Below are 19,833 nucleotides of genomic sequence, written 5' to 3' on the forward strand. Positions count from 1 at the left end.
CAGGTTGGACCTGGCCATATGCAAATCAGTCTTGACCCTGTGCCTCATGGGAACAGTCCAGATCAAACTGCCAGGCCAGGTCCTCCCTGGACGGGAAACAAGCATCCTGGGACCGGTTTCAGGGTATATCACCCTTCAGCCAGGCTAGCTTCAATCCAGTTGCACAGTGACCAAGGGAGCCACGTCTGGGCATACCCATGCTCTCCATGCCATTGGAGTCAAGCTATCCTGGCAGATGAGGGCTGAAAGCCTGAAACCGGTCCTAGGATGCTTGTTTCCAGTCCTGGGACAACTTGGCCTGGCAGTTCGGGCTGGACTGTTCCCAGTAAGCGCAGGGTCAAGACTGATTTGCATATGACTGGCTCAAAACTGTAATGGCATGGTGAGCAAAAAAAATATGGATTTAGGCCCAGATCTCAGTACTGGGGTGAATGTATGACATTGTTCCGCATTCTGTCCATCAATTGTTCTTTTTGCATTTGTCACACCGAGTGGGACGAGTATGCCTAGACGTGGGTCCTGTGCTCTCCATGCCACTGGAGTCAAGCTATCCTGGCTAATCACCTGCCTGCAGTACCTCTAGTCGACACTAGAGGTCACTGTTCTGCTAAAGAGCTACTTGGTGCTTATATGCACACAAATGCACTTTTAAGTGCTACTGCTGGAGCTTTGCCTGCTGAGGACACCTGCCTTCTGGACCTTCTGCCTTCTGGACCTGCCTTTCTCCCTGCTGAGGACCACTGCCTGCTGGGGACTCCTGCCTGCTGATGCCACCCACCGCTTGGAGCTGCCTGCCTGCCGAGGTCTGCCTTCTGGGGTTGCCTGACCTGCTGGAGCTGCCTGACTTGCTGGGCTGCTTTGACTGCTGGAGCTGCCTGCCTGCTGTGGACTGCCTGAAGGAGCTGCCTGTCAGCTGGGGACCCCTTGCCAGCCTAAAGGAGACCCCTGCCAGCCCTCGCTGGGACACCCACCCTGCTGGAGCTGAGGGTCTGCCTGCGTCCTCCACCCACCTGAAGGGGACCTTGTCTACTGGCCTGAGGATTACCTACCTGCTATCAGCTCCCTGAGGAATCACTCTTCTTCTTCTGGGCACAGTAGAGCAGCAGGATGAGCAGACCTCTGAATCCATGGTTCCACAACACCGTAAAGCTGCAGAGGAAGGTGGAGTCAGATGACTCCACACTGCACCTGAGCAGGATGATCTTCACTGAGCTGCTGGTAACCAAGATGTGGTTCACAGCAGCAGAAATCTGGTGCATCATGTCGGATGCACCCAAAGGCATCTACCCACTTACGCTCATGTCTGAACAAATCTGCAGGAGGTATTGGCAGATGTGCTGGTCACGACGGGAGGAGAAACCTTTCTCTGACTTCTACCTGGAATGCCAACTCGTGCTGGAGGTTAAGAGAATGACCGTGCACGTCTATAACCCACATGTCAAAATGAGAGACCTGACAACCTTCCTACGCCGCCACAGCACAGTGACAAAAGATCCCTCCTGCAACCTGGACAGCGACGGTATCTGGGATGGTATATGGACAGTGATGGTGAAGCTGAAGGAGGAACCTTCGGCCCCAGATGGAATCCACCACCCCCCTTCCAGCTTCTCCCTATGGCTGCACTACCCTGGGCAGCCCAAACTATGCAACAGGTGCAGCAAACCAGGCCACACCGGCAAGGACTACACGGCGCAAGTATGCAGAAACTGCAAACAAGACGGTCACACTGCAAAGAGAAAACCCCATGCAACCTCTGTGGGGATGTAGGCCACCTCTTTAAGGAATGCCCAAAAAGAGCAAAATCCTTCCCCCAAGCTGCCAAACCTCCATGGAGTAACCAACCGGAGGAGGCGGACAAGACCAGGCCTTCAGTCCCAGCCCTGAGGCGGGAGAGGAGGTCTGGTAGAGGGAAGGCCTCCAAACAGGACCTGCCCAACCAGGACACAGCCAAGGTCCTGGAGCTACAGACATCCAACGACACCACACCTGCCATCCCTGAGCCCGGTGAGCACAGTGAGCCAATGGGAACTCCCACCCCAACTGCCACGAGGACCAGGAGGAAGGTCCCTAGACAACACAGGAGTGCAGGTAAAGGAGACACTCAACGGACTCTGAAGAAACGCAAGAGACCAGTGAGCACCCACAATTCCTACTCCTGGCTCGAGGATTCAGAAGAAGAGAAGCAGCCAGAACAAGACACCCCAAATGAGCAACTCAAGCAAGTGACAAAAGTGCTGAGGGAGATGAGGGCGCTGGCAAACTCCATGGTAGCGCCCCCACCCCCATCGCCAGCAACAGTAGAAGAGGTGGAGACCATCATCAAGGACCAAGAGCAAGACCTGCCTGTCACCTCAGAGGAGGTAGACCCTAAGCCCAGTCAAGAGTGTGGAGCAGCCATCGTGCAACAGCAAGCAATAGCTGCCCAGCAGGAAGACCTAACACCAGAGACCCAACAAGAGACTGAACCAGCCCTGTAGGTAGCCTTGTCGAATGTTTTTGTAACCAATTGCTTTGACTTGATAATTAGACTTTAAGTATTAAGTTTACTCTTAAAAACTCATTAATGATGGCTATTTCATTATTTTCCGTAAATGTCAGAAGTATTAGAGGCAGGCGCAGATGTGCTAGTACTTTGAGTTTTCTTGCCAGCGAGGAGTGTGATGTGTACATGATTCAGGAATGCTCTATCCCCTTTGCAACATCATACACGCACCTAGAACAGCAGTGGACCCTAGGGCTTTCCTTTTGGTCTGGAGGGAACAGCAGTAGGTCTGTAGGAGTGGCTACCTTAGTCAGAGGAAGGCATTTCACAATGGACTCAGTCACCGAACTGGAGGGCGGCAGGGCTCTTGTCGTCGACGGTTCGTGGGCAGGAGAGCCAGTTAGACTTATCAATGTGTACGCCCCTTCTGACGAAAGTGAGCGACGTGAGCTGTTTCAGTGCCTCAGGCTACAGTTGGTCACCTCAAGAACAATTTTGATGGGTGGGGACTTCAACTGTATTCTAGAAGCAGGTGGTAGATGCGGGGCCAGGGCGGGGGAAGGATGGATGGATGGATGGATGGATGAGGATGCTGCAAAATTACTGGTGGAGATGGTGGGTGAGGCCTCCCTGACAGATGTCATTGGGGCCATTAGGGCAAACGCCAGGAACTTCACCTGGAGTCGCTCTGATGGCTCCTTGCGCTCCAGGATAGACTTCATCTTTATCTCTCAATCAGTGAAGCTCAAGCAACATTCAATGGTGACAGTACATTTCTCTGACCACAGAGCTATCCACTTTCAAGGGGAACTGACGGGCAAGTTCCTGACCGGTCCAGGCACTTGCAAACTTAGTAGCTCTATCCTGGAAAAAGAGGGGGTGAAGGAGGAGTTGAGGGAGACATACACCCAGTGGCAGGCTATGAAAGACACATTCCCATTCCCACCATTCCCACAGGGGAATGGTGGGAATGGGTCAAAGGCAGGCTCCAGGATTTCTTCAAGAATATGGGCAGGCAGGTTGCAAGGGGGAGAAAGAGGGTGTTCAGTAGGCTACAGCAAGAGCTGCAAGAACTGCATGACCTCCAACTCCGAGGATGGGACGTCATGAGCCCTCTGGAAGAAGTCAAGAAAGAGCTGAGCGAGCACTTTCATGACGAATCCAGGAGGATCATTTTCTGTTCCAAGGTGAAGAACTTGGAGAAGGGGGAGAAATGCAACTCCTTCTTTAAGAAAATCCACTCTGCGCACACCCCTCTGATTCAACTGCTCAATAAGGAGGGAACCCTCTGTGACACAAGGGAGGACATTAGGAAGGTAGTGACAGACTTCTATGGGGACCTCTATTCAGAGAAGAGGTCAGAGGAAGATCAAGCAGAAAAGTTTCTGTCTGGTATCCCAAGAACTGTTTCCCCAACATTGAGAGAAGCCCTTAATGCCCCCCTGACTTTGGACGAGCTGCACCCTGCAGTTAAATCCTTCAAGTCAGGAAAGACAGCAAGTAGTGACGGTCTCCCAATCGAGTTCTATGCCTCACTGTGGGATCTAATCTCCTGCAGGTGTAGGAGGAGATGGAGAGGGGGGGAATCAGGCCCCACACTCTGAGGGAAGGAAGGAATGATTGCTCTCTTGTATAAATATAAGGGGAGAGATGTGACCTAAAGAACTGGCGCCCCATCTCTCTCCTGAATGTAGACTACAAGATCCTTGCAAAGACACTAGTAAACAGACTGAAGGGCGCCATGGGAGAGTTAGTTTACCCAGACCAAACCTGAGAGGTCCCGGGGCGCAGGGGCACAGATAGCCTGGTACTGACAAGGGACAGGATCCAGTACATCACGGACCACAAGATCCGGGCTGCCCTTGTCTGTCTAGATCAGGAGAAGGCATTCGATCGCATCTCCCATGAGTTCATGGAGAGGGCACTGCACGGTTTTGGGCTGGGGGAGCGCTTCTGCTGTTACGTTAAAGTAATGTATAAAGACATCTTCAGTTCAGTCATTGTAAATGGTTGTAAAACAGACCCCTTTCCTATCAGGTCTGGGGTAAGACAAGGCTGCCTGCTCTTGCCACCTCTGTTTGTTTTGGTTACAGAGCTACTCGCCGAGTACATCAGGAAGAAGCCAAATATCAAAGGGATCCAGACACCTAGAGACGCGAAGAAGGAGGTCAAGTGTTCACTATACATGGACGATGTCACCCTCTTCTACGCGGATGGGGAATCCGTCCAATACCTGCTGGAGGCGTGCACAGACTTTGGCAAGGCATCAGGAGCGAAAATCAACATGGACAAGTCACAGGCCAAACTCTTTGGGCGATGGGATCTCTGCAACAAGCCTCTCCCCCTCCCCATTGAGGCAGGACTGGTGGAGATCCTCAATGTCTGGTTTGCAGGACCAGGGGCAGCAGCGAAGAGCTGGAATGAACGCTTGGCCAAGGTGAAGCAAAAACTGGCCGTCTGGAGCCTGAAAAACCTGAGCATTGAAGGGAAGGCTCTGGTGCTCAGGCACGATGCCCTGCCTGTGCTGCAGTATGTGACACAGGCCTGGCCACTCCTGGCCAATGTAGCACTGGCCATCAACAGCATGGTGTTCCATTTTGTCTGGCACTCGCAGATGGACAGGGTGAAACGGTCAGTCATGCACAAGGAGCACTGCAAAGGGGGGAAGGCAGTCCCCGACATCTCAATGACCCTCGGGGCCTTCTTTGTGTGTGGCTGTGTCCGAATAACCCTGTTAAATGTGAACAAAGACCTCTCTGCCTACAAGGTGTTCCGCTGTTTCCTCCTCCCGGTGTGGAGACGGCTGGGATGGGATAAGTGGGAAGATGCAGTGACTTTCAACTGGGACCTCCCATGGTACTACAGGGAGTTAGAAAAGTTTGTGGGAGAATTTGGGCTGAACTGTGTTACTCCTTGCCTTTGGAAGCCCAAGACAATCCACAAACTGATCAGGACCACGGACACCACCGAACCAGTGAGCGGCCAGCCACCAGCAACGGCAACGCATGTGTGGGGGAATGTATCCTCCCCAATTCTGACCAAAAGACACAAGAACATAGCATGGATGACCGTGAAGAGGGGCCTGCCAGTGAGGTTCTTCATGCACAGCAGAGGCCTGTACCCCCACAGGAACTGCCCAAGGGGATGCCCTGCAGAGGAATCAGCACACCATCCCTTCTGGGCCTGCCCCTTTTCCCAGAGACTAAGGGCTGCCTTACGACAAGAACTGGTAGCCCTCATCCCCAACAAAAACATTACGGACCAGTCCATGCTGTACGGGCTGTTTCCAGGGACGTACACAGTGGAAGCTATCCAGGGGTGCTGGAGACTCCTCTGCTGTATTAAGGACATTCTCCTGTTCGCCAGGACCCGCCTGGTGACCAATGGAGAGGTGGTAAACAGAGAAGGGTGCCACAGGATGGTGCTCAGCCTGCTTAGAGACTATGCAGCCATGGACAAGAAGGAAAGTGAGGAAGAGGAAGAACTGTAACAAAACCCTCCTTCCCCACTGTACTCTTTAAAGTGGCGGCCCCATTAAAACCGTAAACGCTATCTGCAAATATTTCTGATTCCCAAACTGATGGAATGTAAAAGTTTAAATGCATTGATTGAAAAGTTGAAGTGGACTGCCTTCCCTAAGCGGTGAGGTAACACTTCCTTAAAAACTACGTATCACAACTTTTAAGCACTTAATAAAAGTTTTTGCCCCAAAACTTAAAAAAAAAAAAAACGGTCCTAGGATGCTTGTTTCCAGTCCAGGGAGGACCTGGCCTGGCAGTTCGGGCTGGACTGCTCCCATTGGTGCAGGGTCAAGACTTATTTGCATATAGCTGGGTCCAAACAGGAATGGCATGGTGAGCAAAAAAACAATAGATTTAGGCCCAGATCTCTGTACTGGGGTGAATGTATGACATTGTTCAGCATTCTGTCCATCAATTGTTCTTTTTGCATTTGTAACACCGAGTGGGGCGGGTATGCCTAGACGTGGGTCCCGTGCTCTCCATGCCACTGGAGTCAAGATGAAGTACGTGCACCTGATTCCTGTCCCGTGGCATGGAGGAGGAGTCTGTCTGCAGCTGCGAGCTGAGGTGCCGGAGGAGCAAAGCAAAGCCGGCGTGAGGCCATCTCCGGAGCCGGGCAGATTGAGCGAGGTGAGCGGAATGGAGCAAGTGAGGCAAGGCGGAAGCGAGCTTGCACGACAGAGGCTCGCTTTCCCCCTTCTCCTCTTCACTCTACAGCCAAGGCAGATGCCATCTGAGTTGGTTGAGGGGCGGAGTGGAGCTGCAAGAGGAGCCCGAGCTGGTGCTAGGTTACCAGGTCAAGCGGGCAATGTGAGCTGGAAAGCTCCCTGCTCCCTATTGCTACATCCTGCCGGAACGCACAAGCCAATTGCAGCGCCAGAAGCTGAAAGTCAAAAGGGCGTGCAGGAATTCCGGAATACCAGAGGGCCCCGTCATGCAGCTAACCCAATTACCATACAAGTTGAAACACTTCAATTTATGGCTGTATAAGGATTCATCTTGCTCTTCTACCCTCTAACCCAGGAAGATGCCGAATTGCCGCCTTGCGGCTCCTTCTGATTTTGCCTCTGCGGGGGTCCTGGTAGTTAAGAGCGACGGAGAGCCCTCCACAGTGCTCCTGCTAATAGAGCCATTGTGAGCAGCGCAGCGCTTGAATTTAGCGCCGGAGTAGCTAAAGAGCACCTGAGGGCCTGTGGGTTGACAAATGGCTGACAAACCACGTGTTTAGGCAGCAGTTTAAAGCAGCAGTGTGCAGCGAGAAGCAAGCGGAACCTGTGACGCTGAGGAAGGAAGGACGCAGGCGAGTTAAGGGGCCCGGTGGTGCACTGCAGTGTCGCGGTGCTGCAGAGGCTGCTGCGGGGGACGGAGTGCTGTGGCAGACCTGCGGATCCTAAAGCCCTGTCCCCACCCCCACCGGAAAGACTACAAAATCTGTAATCCATAATAAAGGACGACTGAAACCTGGGACTGAATCCTGGGACAGAAGGGACTGAAAGAAAAAACTGCTTTCTGGAACTGGTGGCCTGCAGAGTGCAGCAGAGAGGTCAGCAGCGAGCAATGAGTGGTAAGACCTCCACAGCGAGTGGAGAGCGGAGAGTGGCAGTTGCATCCCCGTCGATTGGTTGGTGAGCGGCGAAGCCGCAGAACAGCAGAGCCACAGCCACAGGAACTGTAAAAGTCTGCAAAAGGAGCGGGTGGCCAGAGACGCCAACCCTCTCGGGTACCTCCTCGGGACCCGCCTACCCCTGCATACCCCTGCAAGCCTGCAGCCCATAACGCTAGCCGCTGACCGACACCAACACAAAAAGTGACAAAAGGGCAACAAGGGATTGGCCCTGGACTCTGAGCTTTTGCCCAATACCCAGAAGTTAACACCAGCAGCACTTCTGGCACAAGGGGCCAAAAGAAAGGGCTGATTGCTCACGACCCCGGAAAGCCTCATGAGCCACCCAATAACGAGACAATAACAAGGTCTATGAGGAGCAAATCACTAACAGACCGCTCAAATGAAAAGCCACTAGAGGTAGACCAAAGGGGCTCGATCAGAAACTTCCTAATTAAGAAAAATGATCCCCTCAGCAGTGACAACGGCACTACACAAGACGCTCTACTCGCCGGCCCACGCTCGGCTCATGAAAACTGCGTTAATGATCATAGCAGATGATCGCCCGATCATACACCTATACCGAAGGAGAAGACTTCTCCCTGCGAGGAACTGAGGACCTTCCAGGAAACAGCCAGAGCAGCTCACGAGCATCCCCACTCAAAGCAACCAGAAGGCCAATTATGGGGTGGAACCCCCCTCTTTTTACAGATAATAGGCAGGACACTACAATCAGCAAGACTCCCGACATAGCTGTGCCCAAAGGTGGCGCTACAGTAACGTCGAAGGTGCAAATTTACCAGCCCAATGTCCTTGGTCTATATCTACAGTCCACGGAGTCCAGTGAGCCCCAATACAAACCCTCCTGTAGCAATCGACCAAGATGGAGTTCCACGGAGTCCAGTGAGCCCCAATACAAATTCAAAGAGCCAAAACCAACAAACCCCCCCGGTCCCACCTAGCTCCACTGGCCCCAGTGTCCACTGTGGTTGGGGAGCTCACAGCCTCCTTCCTTCACAATCTTGGTCAAAAGATAGAAAGAACCCTAGATCTAACCCCAAACCTGTTGTGTCCCCTAGCATCCCCACGGGCCTCCAACTCAAAAGCTGACTATCGCAACTGCAACAGCAGTGCCACCGTGGCCTCAGAGAAATCATCCTCGATTGAGATAACCAGCGAAACTAATAAAAACCCTCCTGTAGCAATCGACCAAGATGGAAGTGCAAATAGAACTTCTATAAGCAATTGCAGGGGGCCTAGTTGACATTAGCCTCCTAGACAACAGGATCTCCCAACATGTGGCTTCCAACCGGGGCGACTGCTCCTGCCATTGCTCAAACCTCATCAAGAAGTGGGCTTCCCTTCCTGAGGTCCTAGAAGACATAGTTGAGATAGCGAAAGGGCGTATGGAGGCACAGACTTTAAACAACATTGACGATTGGGCCAAGCATAACAGTCATTACCCGAAGATGACCCAGTCAGCAGGGGTTCCATCATGACAGAAGAAAACAGCAGATAACAGGAAAAGCGCAGAGCAAACTACCAACACACCCGTCAGCAACCCACAAAAGCGAAAATCTCAGGGCCAGCTACGCCATTGGAACAGACCTGTAGGAACACACTTCACTTGTGATGGACACGCACAAACACGCTTTATCAAGGAGAGCAAAAAAGAAGCTGAAGAAGCAACAGAAAAAAAAGCTGAAAGTGATAAAACTGCAGTCATTGAAGAACAATCAACTGCCCGCACAATGGGGTACAAAGCCACCCAGTTTTACCCAATTTTCATCGACAAAAACTGGGGAAAAAAGGTCTCCCTGGTCACCCTGCCTGTGGTAATTCAGCATAAGCCAACTATATTACCAAGTACCTCCAGTGAGAAGGGCCTAAAGTCATCAGCAAGGCCAAATCACCTTACAGACAACGATCCAACGGTCAGAACAAGTCCATCTCCTGCAGAATTACTTACCCAGATAACTTTGGAAAAATCAACTCTACAGTCGGTTAGCCCAAATCCTAATCCATCACAATCAAGTTCAGGGCCTCAGCATGTCACGAGGAACAGCAACGATCAAAGCAAGTGGCCCCAAGCAGGTCTTGCCTCAAGCCACCAAGGAAACACCCGCATAGGACCGACCCCAGCAGAGTCATCTCCAGAAAGGGGAGAAAGGGCTCACACCGTGGGTGCACCAGCAGTAGTATACGAGGTGGTCCTCACACCGGACAGCATGACATCCTGAACCGGAGTAACATTCTCTGCCTCTTCAAACACCTGCACACCCTAGATAAGATACACTGGGGACCTAGAATTGGTAAAATTCCTGAGTATGAGGGGGACACACACGGCGATTCATCAGTGGTGGGGTGGGCCTGAGGAACAAAGAAATACAACAAGCTGTCGTAAACAACTTCACCGTACTCGCTGAGTGGGGCATTGAAGTTCAGACGCTGCCGCATCCAAAATACCCACACGTCCTGGCCCCAGACACTGGGAGAAAGGTCACCCGGTCGGTCCTGCACGGACAAACCGCTTAGGATCCCTGGACAGAAGCCAGGTGGCCAAAGGGACCCAATGGGCATCAGAATCTCATGCCAAAACAATCATTGGGTTATACGTACCACCTCATTAACCTCTGATGAAAACCAACATGCAAGAAGGGGCCACAGTATTCCTAACTGCGACAAAAGTCAGCCTGTCAGAGGAGATGCTGGCCCAGTACTAGCCCACAAGCAGCATTTAACAATAGTTTCCTGGAACATAGCAGGGATCAATAAAATCTGCAAAAATGAAAATCTGAAGCAGTTCCTGGAAAGCGGGGATATAATCGGTTTCCAAGAAACATGGGCCCTGTCCAGTACCCCTTTGACAGGGTATTAGGAACATCAGGTCCCAGCCATAAAAAGAAACCTTTTCGGCCGTCCAGCAGGCAGCTTATCAGTATTTATAAAGCACAAATGTGCCCTCGCAGCCACAGCCATCAATCAGAACTCCGCAGGCCTGCAAGCCCTACAGATCAGAGGTTTGAGTGTCAATAAACATCCAATGCGCCTGCTGGTAATAAATTGTTACATCAATCCCGCACAAACCCTCATGAAAGACCAGCTGGAGGCACTGGCACAGAACCTAGAAGACCTGCTAAACAAACACAAATCATACCAGGTAATTCTAGCCCGGGATTTTAATTAGAAATATCTTGACAAAACAGAATCACCCCCAGGGGACCTCGCAGGGCAGCTCTCATGCAGGACTTGACAATTATAAGCTGACATCAACCTGTGTATACTGAAAAAAGCTTGCTCGGCCTCTTGGCATCCTCAGTTCACCTTTCGGGGCACCTCACGAATCGGCTATATCATGGCCAGCGGAGAGATGTCGGCCAGAATGGAAGACTTTGAAGTCGAAGATCGGAAGGAAAGCGAGCACAGGCCATTAAGAGCAGTGTTTCAGTTGGACATACCGCCAGCCACCATCTACCAATACATCGGGAGGAAAAACACCGCTTCCTGAGGAGGATCAAGTGGTGAGACAAGACCGGGACCACACTTTCAACATGGCTGGGCCAGGTACAGGCAGGGAGACTGCCCGCAGAGATCTCACCCATAAACGGATGGGAAAACATTGTTGAGGACCTACAAACCAAGCTTGGGAACCCCAAGACACAAATTGCGAGACCGAAAGGGCAACTGAGACTAGGAAGCACTTGTCCAAGCCCTCATCTGGATCCGTTGAACAATTCCTACACGGCAGGAAAAGCACAACCCTACCTAAGCGAGGCACTCACTACACAGGCCCGAAGTAAAATCTTATTCATGAGGCTGACCGCGCTTGGGATTGCGGATTTCAATCCTGCATGGGCTCAAATAGGGGAATCCACAACTTGCAGACTGTGCTCCTACAGGAGGGAATCCTGGCTGCATCTCTTATGCTGCTGTCCCAACCTCAACAACGAACGCCGGCGACTTCTGCGCTCGATCTGCATCAACCAGGGTATAAAATAGTGCAGCGAAGCTTCAGCCTTGTGTTTTTCAACCACCAACACAATGACTGTAGAGAGACTGCTGAAATTCATCCATCAAATCAGGATAGCTTTAAAAGCTGCCTATGAAAGCAGCACAACCTAGGGGAAACGCATGGTAAACTCTGCTGTCGAACACTGATGGGAGCACTCAACGATGCACCAAGGACTGTCCTCTGCCCCCTTGCACGCCCCCAAGAGAGCATTTTTATCAGAGAGACGCTTAGAGCGCCACAGAGGGAAGTTTAAGAGCTCTGTAAGGTAGATCAAATGCTGGGCACAAAACGAGGGCTTCAAGATCACGTCTACAAATGCCGGGGAAAATCTGACTACGCTGTACTCTGGGAGGGGCGCCAAATTTTACCCAGAATAAGAAGTTTAAATCACTGTTTTTAGCGTTTATATACAGGTTGTTTTTACTGTAAAGATTGTAATTAATTATACAGTCAATAAAGTTTATAGTTACAGTTACACTAGAGTTAAGCTATCCTGGCTGATGAGGGCTGAAAGCCCGAAACTGGTCCTAGGATTCTTGTTTCCAGTCCAGGGAGGACCTGGCCAGGTAGTTCGGGCTGCACTGTTCCCATTGGGCGCAGGGTCAAGACTGATTTGCATATGGCTGGGTCCAAACTGGAAGTGCATGGTGAGCAAAAAAACGATGGATTTAGGCCCAGATCTCTGTATTGGGGTGAATGTATGACATTGTTCTGCATTCTGTCCATCAATTGTTCTTTTTGCATTCTTAATATTTGCAGCAGGTTACAAACTAAACTCTTTGTGGTTCCATTTCTCAGCACTGTGCAATTCAGTGTTGTGAGCTTCCTTCGGAAGTGTCTTATCAAAACTCATGCAGTATGACCATCTGCTAGAGATGCTTTCTAATCGCAGTAGTGTGAGCGTCAAATAGTAGTGCCTAAGCAGTGTAGACTCCAAAAGTCGCCACATATGGCTGTGAAGCCAGTGCAAATTTACTTAGGGCCAAACTCCAGCTGAAAATACATGAGATAATTAATGTTTGACAATAAAATGAGATAACAAGGCTTTGCCATCACCTTCTGACCTTCCGATCTCAGCTTTAGGGGTAGATATTAGAGGTGAGTTTCGGAGGCACTCCCTGAGCAGAGAATCGGGGAGACTCGGTGGAGAAAACATTCCTGAAAGATGTATACACTTTCCTGTGAGTTATAATGCAATGCGAAGTTTCTCACTGCTATCCAGTAAACACCGAAAACCCACTCTTAAATTGTGTATCACAAAAAATATTGCACTCTTCTGACGCACCTAGGCAGAAAGGACATTACTGTCGTGAGAAACAGGCAGACACCATAGGACATTTGCACAGACGGTGTGGCAGACGAACACACATTTACATACATACACACATTCATCGAACTTAGATCAAAGATCGGAATATAGCGGGATAGAGCAGCTGGCCCAGGCCTGGGGTGCCTCCAGTTGGAGAGACGCCCAGGTAGTGGATCCCCTGAGCTGCCCTTAATACCATTTTTATTCCAGCCCGCCAGTTCAGTTCATTGGCTCCAAGCTGCGTCTAAATCATGTTTTCTCTCATTTTCTTAGCCTCCTCCTTCGATGACCTCTTTCCCCATCCCTCTTCCTTCTACCACAAACCCCTCCAGGGATTCTCACCTCCAGTTTAACAACTGAATTGTTGATTAAAGTGAGGGAACAAGGTGCACATGTGTGTTCACCGGCCTGTCTGTCGCTGCTCTGAGGTAGTCAGCAAGGAGGTACCTGTGAACACAAAAGGGTTGCCTACTAGGATCGGCAATAGGTGTGGGTGGGTGAAGCAGGAGTCAAGGTGGGTGAATAGGACGAGCACCACATTTATAATCGCCCCCCGGCGCTGTTGGAGGAAAGGAACCAATTATCCGCTGCGGAGTCGGAACAATTTGAAAAAAATACCTGCTTGTACATCAGAAGAAAGGTGTCACTCCACTGGTACAATTATGCAATCAGTTTGTGGTTTTAAGTTTACAAACAAGCTCCCATTCCGGCCAACCGGTTGGGCAGGCTTTAAATTATATTCTGTTTATTGTCATTGTTGAGTGTGGTGAGGGAGTAAGATTGACAAAAGGTAAAGACTCAAGTGAGTCATGATGCCACTTCTCTCCATCTACAAATTCAATAAATAGCATACTTTTCAAGCCATATATCCTCAATAAATCATGTGAAGTAAAAGTATTTAACAAGAACCACAGTGCAAGGTTATAAGACCACTCACTGAGAAAAAACAAGCATTGGAAATGCAATAGGGCTCGCATTAGGAAAGTTTGAGCTATTGGTCTTATAACTTTTTTTATTTATCTGTTATTTTTTAAAATAGCTAAATTAATAGCTTTGTCATTTACAATGCCAATAGTTATAACTTTCGCAAATGTGACACCTATAGCATTTGTAAGGCAACATGTTTTGTATTTACGTGACTTAGATGTTTTGATATTACAAATAACAATGGCTTTTAATTTTTTTAAATAATTAATACTTAAAAAATGTATTTAATTTGTAATGGCAATAGCTTAAACTTTTGTAACTAACTTTTGTGAAGATTATGTTCAGTGTTTTTTATTGTGACGAAAATCCAAGAACAGAAGTGAAATATTAACATCCTTTTGTGATTTGTAATAAAGCGTGAAAGCTTGAAAACAGCTTGAAACATTGAAAGAACATATTTGAACCAGTGATGCTGTGGTTGCGCTGAGTGATGCTGTGGTTGCGCTGAGTGATGCTGTGGTTGCGCTGAGTGATGCTGTGGTTGCGCTGAGTGATGCTGTGGTTGCGCTGAGTGATGCTGTGGTTGCGCTGAGTGATGCTGTGGTTGCGCTGAGTGATGCTGTGGTGATGCTGAGTGATGCTGTGGTGGTGCTGAGTGGTGCTGTGGTGGTGCTGGGTGACACCGGGGTGGTGCTGAGTGATACTGGGGTGGTGCTGAGTGATACTGGGGTGGTGCTGAGTGATACTGGGGTGGTGCTGAGTGATGCTGGGTGGTGCTGAGTGATGCTGGGGTGGTGCTGAGTGATGCTGGGGTGGTGCTGAGTGGTAGAGTAAATATATTTGCATAGTGCTATTGGTATGAGCGACAATGGAGAACAAGTTAATTGGCAATAAAAAGAGTGAGCCTAAAGGAGGGACAGTGTGACAAGTAGAGAGAAGAGACTGCTTATGAACTACTGGTGGGAGAGCTGTATAGAGAGACTGAATGGATGAGATGGAGAGACTAAAAGGCTGGGATGTAAAGAGGGTCAGGCTGAAAAACCGAGAGCCTCTGGTGAAAGGAGGGACAGAATTAAGAGGGATGAGATAGCCCATGAAGTACTGGAGGGTAGTGCCATTAGAAAACAGTTAAAGGCTGGGGTGAAAGGAGGAGTCCACTAAGAAACTGAGAGCCTCTGGTGAAAGGAGGGACAGAATTAAGAGGGGTGAGATAGCCCATGAAATACTGGAGGGTAGTGCCATTAGAAAACAGTTAAAGGCTGGGGTGAAAGGAGGAGTCCACTAAGAAACTGAGAGCCTCTGGTGAAAGGAGGGACAGAATTAAGAGGGGTGAGATAGCCCATGAAGTACTGGAGGGTAATGCCATTAGAAGACCGTTAAAGGCTGAGGTGAAAGGAGGAGTCCACTAAGAAACGGAGAGCCTCTAGTAAAGAGGAGGTACAGTGTGACGATATGAAAGAAGTGACAGTAAGAGGGGAGACACAGCAATGAAGTAGTGGTATTGTTTAGGTCTTTTTACACATGTTTTGTTTGCAGTGGAGCTTTTTTAAAAAAAAAAGTAAATTAGAATTAAAGCTATATTGAGGGTGTAGATCAAGCGATCGGCGCTCAGGAGACAGTGGGAAGGGAAGTGGTTCATTGTGGGGAGATGAAAGTCTGGGACAGGAGAGCAAGTAAACAGCGGGGTGGGAGGGTGGTGGGGGGTGATCTGGGTACTGGAGAACAACCAGCTCCTGGCCCAGCAGTTTCGGAAAAGCAAATCAATTGGTTTGCCAGTGTGAAATAAAGAAAAGTAAATACGTTGTGAGAGCAGCTCGGTCTTAAACAATGAAAGGAGCTCTTAAAGAACAAAGCGTCGCCGTTTTTAAAGAAATAAATAAGATTGCGAGGCGAAGCTGATTGCTCGCTGCCACACATTCCTGTCTATTTTCCCATTAGTTTACTTCTGCGTCTGATTATAAACAAATCATTAGGTAAATGAGGCTTTTGGATCAGACAACAAAATGTTTACTTTTAATTGTATGAGTCATGCACTTTTGTCCACGTTGCCTTTCCTAATCCGTAGATTTTACAATAGCTTGGCCTCCTTTTCTCAGTTTTTAGTGAAATACCAATATGACCTAAGAAAAGTAGTTATTTTTTATTAGATTGAGTTTTGAGCTCTTATAAAATTAGATATATACAAAAACATAGTATCCAATAGTGTGTGTTGGCGCTCGTGAAAAGAACACCTTTACCTGATTCTCTTAATCGAGCGGTACAAGAAAGAGACCACTAATGTGTGAAATGTTTGCCTCAATGTAATGTGAAATATTCTAAATAAAAATGGTAGTAATATTGTTCCCTAACCCCAGAGCCTCCAGGCCTGTCACCCATGCATTACAAAATGCAGGCCTGCCTAGAAACACCCCTGCTCCCTGTCCATATGTTCTGCATTCATTGCTCTTGGGAGAGAACAGGTTATTTTTGTATATAATGTACCTGTTTTATATTGCCCTGGCAGACAGGTGCATGTCCAGTTAAAAGAGTACATCACGCTGTAAGCCATGTTCGGATTATTTGGACGTGTAAGAGAAAGGTAGCCCGACGCGTCTCGGCTGCCCCGCAAAGATGGCTGATTAGAGTACAGTATGTCCCCATTGTGGATGGGGGAGCGCAGATGATGGCTCATCTGTCTTCCCCGCGCAAGCATACGATGTTAGACACAGATTGACACAGAGGATGGTGACGGGTTGTTTTGGGGCCGGGAAATGCCAATTAGCGAGCTTAAAGAGACAAAAGAAAGCCTGAACCAGTGGTGTTTCTCCGCAGAAAAGCAGGTTGATGCCAGGATGTTGCCAGTCAGTGTTTCAGACCTTTCACCAGTGTGTTAAAATCACACTTCTCTCTTCAAAGCCTTCATGCCAATGACCACCTTGGCCAGAAACGCGGAATCTTTCAACTCTGAATCCTACGTGTACATAGGCTTGTTACCCGCATGTTACTGCCTTGCACAAACCAACCGCAGCGCGCCACTGTGCACTGAAGAATCTCAAAATAAACAAAAGATCTGATTTTCCCTCCAAGAAAACAAGTGTTTCCAGAGTTAGTGGCGCTGGGTGTGGTGTAATGTACCCAAAACATCAGATTAAAGTAAGAAACTACCGCCACCCTCTTTGCGCTCCACACTCCGGGTGGGAGGGAGCAGGCTTGTGAAGAGAACTTTAGCCTTTGTTCACACAAAAGGCCCGCAGCAGACTGGGAGAGGGGAGGGGGGATGACTCCACAACCCCTCAACTCCCGAGTTTCCTGGAATCAGAGCCTTCCAGAAGTTTATTTACAACGCGAGGAGGCGGAAAAGAACATAAAAAATTAAGGACGAGGGGCTCTCGTCTGCACTGAGCTCGCAGAAGTGTAGGATGAAGACAGAAAAGAGTTCGGCACAAGAGTGGAATGCCGGGCTGAGCGGCTTGGTTGGTTTACCAGAAGTGGACAAAGAAAACCAACTTTCATAGCTTTCTTCCCTCCTTATCTCGAATTCTCGATCCTCCACCCTTCACCCCCCTTTCCCTTTTTTCACGTACTTTCCCGCCTGCTGCTGCCAACCACCAAGTGTATACAAAAGTCGCATTTACGCCTTTTAAACACAACAAACAAGAAAGTATACAGAACATTTAAATCGCTCCAAGAGAGTACACTGCACTGATCAGGGGCGGGCTGCGAGGAAACGGCGACTTCCTTTTAGTAAAACATGAATCCAAACATTGAAAGGAGAGGAAAAAAACTCCTCCCACCTTCTACTTCACTCCTATTCCTCTCCAAACACAAACTACAAACTTTCGAAATCAGTACACGTCTCAAAAACAGACGAAGATTGCTCCAGCTACAACAAAGGGCTGGGGAGAGAAACCGGATTTAAATGTATTTTGGGGGAAAAGCTAATCACATCCCACCGTTACTAAAATGAACAGCGCTATCAACAGGCTGAGAACAGTCCTACAGCCGGACAGAACCATAGTAACCAGTTCAATATTAAATGTGTTCTCCTACCAGGCTCTGAGTATTGCTTAAAGTAACTTCTAAAGCAGCCCCCACCCCGCCGAGGAGAGCCTCGTTCCCTGCCCCGTTCTTTATTAAAGCCATCTCGGGGGTTTGCCCGCCCTGGGAGAGAGGGATTTTTTTTTTGCTTAGCTCAGCAAAGCCTTTTGAAGGGGAAAAAAAGCTCAAAGCTGAGACATGAACAAAATAAGCACTGGAAGAATGCGAATTGTGAGTTCGGTGTGGGGGCGCTCCACTCACTACACCTTTTGACCCCCCCTCGCCCCCCCCCGACACACACACATGACGAAGTTGAAAGCAGGACATTTGAGGGGGGGTGGCGACGACGACAGCCTTCGTGTATCTTTAAAAAGTTTTTAAAAAAGTACAAAAAGCGACAGTACTATACGCAGAAAATGCTACTCACGGAGGGTGAAATGGGGAAAGATTTCAGCAGATAGGGTGCAAAACAAAGAAGTTAACACACTAGGACTCAAAAGGACTGTGAGAACCAGGACAAGAAACGCGCAACTCCGGTGCACTCTCTGGGAGCGGTGAAAAGTGTGCAAGCGGGAGTCTCGCAGAGAAGTGTGTTCTAAGGGTGCTCAGACGTGTTTAAAAGATGGGTACAAGCAGATAGGGGTGACTAGAAGAGTGAAATGCGAGTACACTCTCGGAGGGAGAAATAAACTGGAAATTACACAGGGGAGAGAAGAGGTTACTCACAGAAAGTGAGTAATGGGGGACAGGCAAAGTGAGGGTGTAAGTTTAGGGTACTCACGTACACTGGTGTAAAATTAGGGTAGTCACCACAGGGTGGAAAAGGAAGGGGTTAAGAGAAGAAGTAAAATGAGAATACTCGCAGAGTGTGGAAGAGAAGTAGTGGCAGATCGGGGACATTGATACACAGAGAGGATAGAACAAGCGAGTAATGACAAAGGTGTAAAATGATGTAAGTACAAGAGGATATTCACAAGGAGTAGGGGCAAAAAGAGGGTACTGGCAGAGAGGCACTAACAGAGACGCACGGGGAGCAGCAGCCTTTGATGTGCCGGCCGGCCGTGCAGTGAATAATTAGGGGAGGAGAAATTCCAGAGCGCACGCTGGGGTAAGCTTGTGGAGGGAGGCTGGTGGCTTTGATGCTGTGCACGCGCTTTTTCACGGGCACAGCATCAAATCGCCCGTTTAGTTAAGCTCTGGATAATCTCCAATATGTCTCGACATCTGCAATGCTTGCGCATTGGCAGAGGTCGAGCCCTAATCATCACAACGGATAGGCCTGTCACTGTTAGGAGAGTTGTTTTCGTCTGTCAAGACATTGCAATATTCATTTTGTGAGGAAGTAAGCAGTGTTTTCCTTGTTAGTTACAGTGATGCTTTACTGTTGTATTAAAAAGGGATGCTGATGCTACCTCTGCACTCAAGTACCAAAAGTGCGAATGTGCATGTACTGTACTTGTTCTAAATAAAGTTTGGTTGGAAGATGGGTGTACGCTGGTGTTCGAACACCATGGAGTTGCGGAAATGAGACACAAACTGTTGTGTATTGAGAGAAGGACGTGGGACCATGCTCGGAGGTGAGGCGTAGGGCGACAGAGGGCCATGTACTACACAGAGGAGGCAAACGGGCAGGAGCCATTCAGTATGGGTCTATCCACCAATATTTTTGCCGCGCATGACTCACCAAACTTTACGACAGCTCTGAAAATCCTCCTCTTTCTGATGTAATAGCATCTTAGAAGTGTGAGCTTCGTTCAACAGTCCTGTACGACTGGCACACGACCCCTTCAGTTTGACCTTCCCCCTAAAAGTCTTTTATCATTCCTGGATGGCATTATAGCACGACCGATCGCTGTTTTAATTTTTCATTATTCCAAGTGCAATTTTTGTTCTTGTTTATACATATTTATACGGAATTAGAAGCTGAATAGCAAGATCACTTACATTTTGGTATGGATCCTT

At 49.0% G+C, this 19,833-nt stretch overlaps 1 protein-coding gene and 1 pseudogene across 1 annotated transcript; both read left to right on the forward strand.

Annotated features, from left to right (window-relative positions):
• Nucleotides 1-1,107: 1,107 nt before the first annotated feature.
• Nucleotides 1,108-2,477, forward strand: LOC147666692 (uncharacterized; annotated as a pseudogene).
• Nucleotides 2,478-4,667: 2,190 nt separating this feature from the next.
• On the forward strand, nt 4,668-5,972 carry LOC147666693 (uncharacterized). The gene has a single exon (XM_086948961.1). It carries the CDS (start codon nt 4,668-4,670, stop codon nt 5,970-5,972), a length of 1,305 nt encoding a protein of 434 aa, XP_086805087.1.
• Nucleotides 5,973-19,833: the final 13,861 nt, after the last annotated feature.

Source organism: Lissotriton vulgaris, unplaced genomic scaffold (genome assembly GCF_964263255.1).
Source record: "Lissotriton vulgaris unplaced genomic scaffold, aLisVul1.2 SCAFFOLD_1945, whole genome shotgun sequence".
Taxonomy (NCBI): Eukaryota; Metazoa; Chordata; class Amphibia; order Caudata; family Salamandridae; genus Lissotriton; species Lissotriton vulgaris.

Excerpts from the sequence above, each read along its gene's own strand:
- LOC147666693 (XM_086948961.1), top strand. The coding sequence starts at position 4,668 with ATGGACGATGTCACCCTCTTCTACGCGGATGGGGAATCCGTCCAATAC.